This window comes from Salvelinus sp. IW2-2015, unplaced genomic scaffold (assembly GCF_002910315.2).
Source record: "Salvelinus sp. IW2-2015 unplaced genomic scaffold, ASM291031v2 Un_scaffold3582, whole genome shotgun sequence".
Taxonomy (NCBI): Eukaryota; Metazoa; Chordata; class Actinopteri; order Salmoniformes; family Salmonidae; genus Salvelinus; species Salvelinus sp. IW2-2015.
In genome coordinates, this window is record NW_019944860.1 from 46,155 (window position 1) to 54,965 (window position 8,811).

Here is an 8,811-nt window from a genome sequence, read left to right on the forward strand (position 1 = left end):
TTTGAGAGAGATCACCTAAAAGTGATGTTAGTTAGCAACCTCCGGACATGTTACTCTGTTACCAACTCCCCTAAAGTGGTTAGTTAGCGACCTACCTACATGTTAGCTCTGTTTCCAACCCACCTAAAAGTGATGTTAGTTAGCAACCTACCAACACGTTAGCTCTGTTTCCAACCCACCTAAAAGTGATGTTAGTTAGCGACCTAGCAACACGTTAGCTCTGTTTACCAACCCACCTAAAAGTGATGTTAGTTAGCGACCTAGCAACACGTTAGCCTGTTACCAACCCACCTAAAAGTGATGTTAGTTAGCGACCTACCTACATGTTAGCTCTGTTTCCAACCCACCTAAAAGTGATGTTAGTTAGCGACCTAGCAACACGTGTAGCTCTGTTACCAACCACCTAAAAGTGATGTTAGTTAGCGACCTAGCAACACGTTAGCTCTGTTACCAACCACCAAAAGTGATGTTAGTTAGCAACACGTTAGCGCTGTGTTAAATAAGTCAATGAAACAGTAGAAAAAAAGAAAGTCTATATACAGTGTGTGCAAAAGCCATGAGGAGGTAGGCAATAAATAGGCCATAGGAGCGAATAATTACAATTTAGCAGATTAACGCTGGAGTGATAAATGAGCAGATGATGATGTGCAAGTAGAGATACTGGTGTGCAAAAGAGCAGAAAAGTAAATGAAAAACAATATGGAGATGAGGTAGGTAGTGATCGGTTAGCTGCTCAGATAGCTGATGTTTTAAGTTAGTGAGGGAAATATAAGTCTCCAGCTTCAGCGATCTTTTTGCAATTCGTTCCAGTCACTGGCAGCAGAGAACTGGAAGGAAAGGCGGCCAAATGAGGTGTTTGCTTTGGGGATGATCAGTGAGATATACCTGCTGGAACGTGTGCTACGGGTGGGTGTTATCGTGACCAGTGAGCTGAGTCATTTCACTAAACGAGAACTGCTTTTTATCTTACTTAACAATTGTTTTTTATATTTTGTCCCAAGAAAATCTTTTTTCTCTTTCATTTATTGGCGTCACCCCATAGGACGTTATTACAGACACAACAGTTAAAACAGAATTAATGAAACTTTCAGAAGTTTCTGACCACTGTAAAAATACTTTTAAACATCAGTAATCGATCCTCATTAAACGATTTGAAGTGTACTTATTCCAATAACAGGGACTTGTGTGTCTGCTGCCTTTTCTTAGATATGGTAACCGTTTCTCAGGCTCGCTCTGAAATCGAACYGTGATTTTCCGTTACCCGGCGGCAGGTAGCCTAGTAGTTAGTGTTGGGCCAGTAACCTGAAAGGTTGCAAGATCAAATCCCCGAGCTGACAAGGTAAAAAAAATCTGTCGTTCTGCCCCTGAACAAGGCAGTTAACCCACTGTTCCTAGGCCGTCATTGAAAATACGAATTTGTTCTTAACTGACTTGCCTAGTGAAATAAAGGTTAAATTAAAAAACCTGTGGTCACCATGGTAGGCACAGAAACTACCATTTGAAAGTTGACTTGAAGAGAAGCCACGAGGGTCAGTWAAAGCGTCACCCGAAAGCACCCTGTATGGGGTTTGAGTCAGTGCACCTGTCCCTGAAGGTCAGCACTCTAGAATTGCCACAGTTACACCAAGTTAACTCATCAATCTTTGGTGGAATCTTGATCTGTGCGATTAGCTTTGGCTAGAGGCGGGTGTCAGGTGCATCCTTAAAAGGTTTGAGAATAACTAGCAATTAGGTACTGTTTTTGAAAATGTTTCGGGGTCGTAGCTTTAATCTGTTAGAGAATATTTGTTAAAATAACTTATTGCCTAGAATAGAGAGTGGATGATAAGACATACTAGAGGCAGACCACATTATAAAGACAGAAAGCAGCTACAATGGCAGACAATCAGAAACATCACACTCTCCCAACTTGCTCTAGCCCATAATTCTCTCAAGCCAATCATACTAATCGGCGTTGGTTACCCGTCTTTTGTCCGTGGCCAAACCAACTAGGCCTAGTAATGTTAAACAATGTATTCGCTATATTACAGATGGACTTACGAGTTTTGGTTATTAAGACATTGATAGTCACATGTGTCTCAGAAGGCATTTTTTATATCACTTCTTTTTAATATAAATTAATAGACTTGTTCGAGTGGCTCAGCTTCTGTAAAGTGTGACGTGCCAGGCATGGACGTGCCTAGTTCTCCTGAACCATGTGGAGGGTTTATTTTCAGTTCATCCATCACCTTGGTTTCTCACTTCAACTGGTGACCATTTCCTCCGGCTTACCCTCTGGGTTTATCGGTGTCAGGTTCTCTGTGGAGGGTTCAACTTGTGTTGTATGTTCTGGTATCGTTAGTGTGGTGTAGGTGCTAGGGTGTTGGCAGATATTAGGTATGGCTTGGTTTTTGGTGAGGGCTGTGGTGCTGCTCCTTCTTGGTTCGGTCGGCTCCGGGTGTCAATGTGTGTAGTCGGTGATCATGAGGGTGTTTGTGTGTCCCGGTATGATGGTAGTTTTGGTCGCGGCTCGCTGTCTTTCTATTTTTGTATGGTTGGTGTTTTTTTGTGTGTAGTGGGTTTTTTTGTCGTGATGTGTGGGGTTGGTTTTCCAGTTTCCATCCGTGGTCCGTTCGTGGTGGGTGTTTGTCGCTTTTTGGAGCATTTTTTTTGCTTCGATTGGTTGGGTGAGCTGGTGAGACGTGTTTGGTATCCTTTCCAGTTGGTTGCGTCTTGGGGATGGGTCAAAGGCATCGTCATGGCATTGTTGTCTTCTTTGAGTTCTTTTTGTTTCCGCTTTTGGGGGCCGTGGCCGTAAGTGCGCGATATGGGGTTTGGGGGTGTCGCGTGCTGGCCTCGACTCCTGGTGAGTCGTGTTTGTGGGTTTGGATTTGGCTTTTTGTCTGGGTTGCGTGGTGTGTTGGTGTCGGGTGTCTTTCGTAGGGGGCGGGTTTTTTTTTTGTGGGGTGTTGTGTTTTGAGGTTTCCGTGTTTCCGTTTGGGTTTGTGCGTTCGGTTTGTCTGGTTTTTCCTGTTTTTTTCGGGGCGTTGTTTTTAGTTTGGGTGTGGCGTGACTTCCTGTGGTCTTGTGGTGGTTCGTGTCTTTGGGGGTTCCGATGGGGTGAGGTGGCCGGTCCTTTGGTTTGGCGATGGTTGGGTGTGGTGGGGTGCGTGCTTTTTTGGGGTGGTTTGTTGGTCTTGGCTGGTGCTGGGTGTGTTGTTGCATGTTGGTGGGGGTTTTATGTTTTTTTTGGTTTTTTTTTCTGCTTTGGTGTTTTTTTGTTGTAGGTGTTGTGTTTTTTTTTTTTACTATCTTCGTTATGTGTGTGTTGTTGATGTTGCTTTTGGGTTGAGGGTGAGGGCTTGTTCGCTCTTGAGGGTTCTGTTTTGGTTGTGTCCGGGCTAGCGTTTTTTCTGGGGTGGTTGGGCTGAGGCACGTGCATAGGGTGCAGGTGATGGTCTATCTTGTTCTGTGTTGTCTGTCGTGGGTTGTAGTACTGTGTTTTGTGTGTGTGTTGGGTGTGTGTGTGTGTGTGTGTGTGTGTGTGTGTGTGTGTGGCTTGTGTGTGTGTTGGTGACGAGTGTGTCGGAGGGTGAGAGTGATGCTAGTTTTGTGTTTCTGTCAGAACGCGCGTGTGTGGGTGTGGGTGGTGGCTGCGGCAGGAAAGCCTAGCTAAATGGCGAGAAGGCTGTCGCTTCTTGCTTTTCGAGCGGTTTCTCTTGGTTGTACTGTGGCGGGTGAGCGCTTCGATGGTTGCTTATTTGGTGCCACGTTTTACTGGGTTTTTTTAGTAGATTGTGTTGAACATGTGCAGCCTTGTTGGTTGCTCCTCGTTCATCCACTGGAGGTACGTGAGTCTGTGCCCATGTTGCTGTTGCCCTCGTTGTGGTCGCTACCGAGGGAAACTCCAATAGGTGTAGCTTAGGTGGGCTAGCTTCTGGGGTGTTGATGGCCTTGCATGTATGGTGGTTTGCGGTTTTTTATTTGTTTTTTTGCTTGCGTGTGGGTACTATCTGAGTGTGTGAATATGTGTAATTGCGTCCTTAATGATTTGATAGTTCTTGTGTGTTTCTTGTGAAGGTCTGGATTGGGGGGTTGGCTGCTCCTGATGGTGTACTTGTGTTGGGTGATATACTGTGGCATGTTCTACTCGAGTGTCTGGGTACCTTCATGGGACAGGGTGCACTGACTTCTTAAACCCCATATCTAGGGTGTCTGTCTGGGGCGTGACCTGCGTTAAGTGTCTGACTGTGTTTCTGCCGTGGGTCTTCTCTTCGTTTGGGCTCAAGTCAGAGGGCGGTTCTGAAAGGTGTTTCAGTGGGGTGTGGTTCTACTATGTGTTTTTGCACCGGGACACAGTTTTTTAATTTAATCCTTTATTTCACTAGGCAAGTCAGTTAAGAACAAATTCGTATTTTCAATGACGGCCTAGGAACAGTGGGTTAACTGCCTTGTTCAGGGCAGAACGACAGATTTTTTTACCTTGTCATCTCGTGTGGTTGTGGGGGGGAGTTTTTTGATTTTTGTTTGGTTGTTTGCATAAATCCTTTTCAAGTTGCTTCTGGCCTCTAGACATCTAACTATTTCTTGTGATTTTTTGAGGCCTAGGCTGCGTTTTTTGGTTTTGGCGTGCCGGTCTGTTTATTATGGCGTTCTTGGAAAATCACGGTTCGATGTTCAGAGCTGAGTCATGTAGAATACGGTTTACCGGATTATTTTACTGATGTATATAATGGTCAGCAGACACACTTTAAGTTCCGTGTTTCTGGACGGTATAGGTTACATTTATTCAGATATCGGCTTTTTAACACTGATGCACTCGGGTGTATTATATCGGGTATGGCGTTTTATAGTAGGTAGTTTATACTATCAGTGTTGTGTGTGCAGGGAACGGTGCTCTGAAAGTTTTCATTAATTCGTGTTTTTAACTGTTTTATCCATCTGTAATAACGTCCTGGGGTAATCAAATGAAAGAGAAAAAAGATTTCTTGCTGGGACTTATCAATTTTATAAGACAGTTTGTTGTAAGTTAAGATTAGGAATTTAAGCAGTTTCTTCTGTTTAGTGATAATGAACTATCAGTTCTCACTGGTTCTACTTTGATAACTACTACTCTCCTCGTAGCACATCGCTTCTCTCTTGCCATGCGTTTCATCATCTGCTTCTACTTCTGGTTGGATGGCATTTTTTTTGGTGGTTACTCGTGTTTTGGGTTTTTGGTTGGGTGTGTGGGTTTTGTGATTGTGGGTTTTGTGTGGGGTGTGTTTCTGGTTTTGGTTTGCTTGCGGTTGGCTCTCTAGAGCGGGCCTTAACTATTCGGGGGTTGGGGTTTGGTGTTGTTTCATTCTGGTGTGGGTTGCCGTTTGTTTGCTGCTTTTCCAGTTTCCTCTTTGTCTTTTGCCGGGTGGTTGATGGGTATGGTATTTCGGGTTTTTTTTTGTTTTGTGTGTTTTTTTCGTGTTGGCTTTTTTTGGCGTGTGTGGGTTCTTTTGTTGCGTTTGCGGCTCTGTCTGGTGGTTCTGTGTGATTATGTGGGAGTGCGGGGGGTTTTGGGTTGTAATTCAAACATATTGGATCAGTGTGGAGTGTGTTGTTTGGTTTTAGAGAGGAATTAAGATATGTATAATAGAGATATTTCGAGGGCAGAGAATCTTGTGAAGATATTGTGGGCGTTCCTAATGGTTGGTTTTTTGTTTTTTAAATGTAGGTGGGCTTGTGTTGGGGATGTATCAGTTGAGCTATACTGAGGTCCTTTTGCTTGCGACGGACGGGGTGTGCTATGGCTGGGGTTGTTTGGGTATCGGGGTGTTGGGTGACTAGGTGAGGAGCTGAGTTTATGTTTCACGATATATTCTTCGGATGGATACGTTTGTGCGTTGTTGTGTTTTTTTATCGTATTCGTACGAGTTTGGTTGTGTATAGGCTTATTCCATAGATTAGAGATTTTCTTTTTTCTCTTTCATTTATTACCCAGGACGTTATTACAGTGGATAAAACAGTTAAACAGAATTTAAGAAACTTTCAGACGTTTCTGACCACTGTAAAAATACTTTTAAACATCAGTTAATCGATCCTCATTTAGAAGTTTGAAGTGTATCTTATTCCAATACACAGGGACTTGATGTTTGATCCTGCTTGCCCTTTTTTATAGGTATGTGTTGTAGTGGGTTTTGCTTTGAGCTCGCTTCGCATCGTTGTGTTAGTATCGCAACTACTCGGTGAGTTGTTGGCTCCGTTATTCCTCCGGGTTTTGCTCGTCGGCATGGTAGCTCATAGTAGGGTAGGTGTTTGGCTTTTGTTGCCAGTGCTATACTGTCTGAGGTTAAGGGGTTGGCAATATCATTAATTTTCGGCCGCATCTTTTGAGCTGCCTTAGATGTGAAAGTTCTGTTTCAAAATATAGATGATATCTCGTCCCTCGTCGTTGTCTGCCCCTGAAAATGGCGGAGGTTCAGCGGCTCGCTTGGTTTCTTTATTGTTTTCTCGGGCTTTGGTTGCGGGGGCGGTTGCTTTTTGCTTTTTGCGCGCTTCTCATTTTTGACTATATAATTATCCTGGCAATTTTTTCGGTAGTGTGTTAACGTTTGCCTCTGCCTTTAGGAGCATTATTTGTTGGTGAATTGGTTCAGAGATGGCTTGGAAAGATGACCGGTGTGGGTCGACTAGTGTTGGCTGTTGTTGCCCTGTTTTGCCTTGTTACATGCTTGTGGTCGTGGTAGGTGGGGTGTTGACGTATCAGAAAGTACCTACCTATTGTTTTTTGGATGAAGCTGTTGCAGTGTTGTCGCAGGAGGTTAGTATTCCTATGGTGGCTTCAGATTGGTTAATGTGTGTTCTTGCGCGGTCACCTTTTTGGTTCGTGTTATCATGAGCATCGTGGTGCGGTGTAGGAAGTGGTTGTGTTTGGAGTTCAGGGTGATAGGGATCGTGATGTGCCCTGTGTTGAAGAGAGGTTGCTGTGGGGTCTTAGCCTCATTGTTCTTGGGTCTAGTTTATTTTATCTTGGTTGCCATCAATGGTTTATCTCCTACTGTGAGCTGTACGTGCGCTGGGTCTTGGCTGGTTTTCTGGGCATCCTAATGGGTTGGTTTGTGGTGTGTTTGTGGCTTTGTTGGTGAGGACACTCAAGGAACTGTTTTTTATTATATTATTTGGTGCGGGTCGACTCTACTTTCAACTCGTTGCTCTAATGCATATTGTCAGTCGTCATTGAAATTCGATGGTTTGTGAGGATTCAAGACAGAGTATCCTGTGACCTTTTGTATGTATGTGTTGCAGGACTCGAGGACGTCGCCCGCGGTGTTCCATGTCTCCCCCGGGGTGCCTCTACGCCTGTTCGTCATTCTTCGTGCTATTCAACAGCCGTCTCTCCTCGAGACGCACACTTCACAGCTCAACTGGACTTTCATGGAAATAAATATAGCAGCTATATAATAACTTTGCATTGGTGGGCTTTGTCAGAGCTGAGCTGTCAGTGGCATCATATGAGCGCGCGGCCAGGTAGTGTCTTCCCATGTCGATCGAGCAGGATAGAGGCATAATGCGAACTTGTGCTTTCAGCTGCCCAGTGTCTTGCTGTGATGTGCTCGACACGGTTCTCTGATCGTCTATACACCCTTACCCCTCTTGGGGTTCGCTTAGGTTATCCAGTCACCTGCGTTGCCGTGGTTACTCCTCTTCGCACGAGCTTCGATGGCTGTCTAATGGATTGTGCGGTTGTGGGTGGCTGGTTCTCTGGTACCTGCAGCGAACAGAAGTCTTCATGGGGGCTCGCGCGGTGGGTTTTAGAAGTATAATCGGGAGGGTGTCTCTCTTGTATTGTTCCACACGCGCGTTAAGGGATGGCATCTTAGTTGTGCCGTGCAACGTTCTTACTTCTTTGGCGTCTTACCTCCTTTTCTACTTTTTTGTCACTACTGTTTTGGAGTTGGTCGGCTTTTGCGCTGCCCGTATTTTTCCACCATGTCTTATCGAGCCGGTGCTCCTTACGTTTTTCTCTGTCGCTCGGATAAATACATTCCGTGGGTCGGTTTCTTTCGTTGACTGTGCTCGCTTTCCCGGTTGGACTTCCGCGATTTAATGTTCTGAGCGGATTTGCTGACTGATAACGGTACCAGCTTTGGGTGTCGCTTAGGCGGTGTAATGTGGATGTTATTCCCGGTTACGTTCTGGTGCCTTTTGCTTGCTCATGGGCAACTCCGCCGTCGCCACACGTCGCAGCCGATTGTGCTCCACGTTTGGCTTTTGGGCGCTTTTCCCGCATGGCGGTCAGGTTCATGTGTGGTCGGACGAGTCTGACCGGGGTCTCACGCCTGGGCCCGACGGGCGTCTCCCGCTCACCCAATTGGGGCGGAAGTTTATGTATCTAGGGGTGGAGTTTTGGGTTGCGACAGTGCTCACTTACTCCCGAAGACCAGCCGGAGGTTTAGCTTGGATGTCTGTCTCGCCAGGCGTGGGTCACGTACCCAGTTGGTTGTCAGGAGAGTTGGAACTGGTAGGACAGCGAGGCGGCTGATCTAGGGGATGGATGGTCCAGTGCAGGTGAGCGAGAACGCAAGAGAGGAGCGCACCACAGCCAACCCCTAATGTCTGTTGGGCCTGCACCATCACTAGGGAGCCAGATAGATACGAACACGTTGACGGCCTTCCACGGAGGACCGAGATAAACCCAGAGGTAGCCGGAGAATGGTCCACCAGTTGAAAGTGAGAATACCCAGGTGCCTGGATGAATGAATACCTAGCATGTTTCAGGAAGCATAGGCGTGATGTGGCAGCGTCCACTCACTTCACAAGGAGAGGCACTGGAGACGTCTTATTTATTTAAAAGAAAAG

General features: G+C 45.7%; 1 protein-coding gene across 1 annotated transcript in view; it reads left to right on the top strand.

Moving 5' to 3' along the window:
• The window catches only part of LOC112076110 (constitutive coactivator of PPAR-gamma-like protein 1), a 44,243-nt gene that overhangs the window by 31,726 nt on the left and 3,706 nt on the right, over positions 1 to 8,811 (top strand). Inside the window, exon 3 of the mRNA XM_024142994.2 lies at positions 7,258 to 7,313. Coding sequence (XP_023998762.2) covers positions 7,258 to 7,313 — 56 coding nt within the window. The remainder of the gene's footprint in view (positions 1 to 7,257; positions 7,314 to 8,811) is intronic.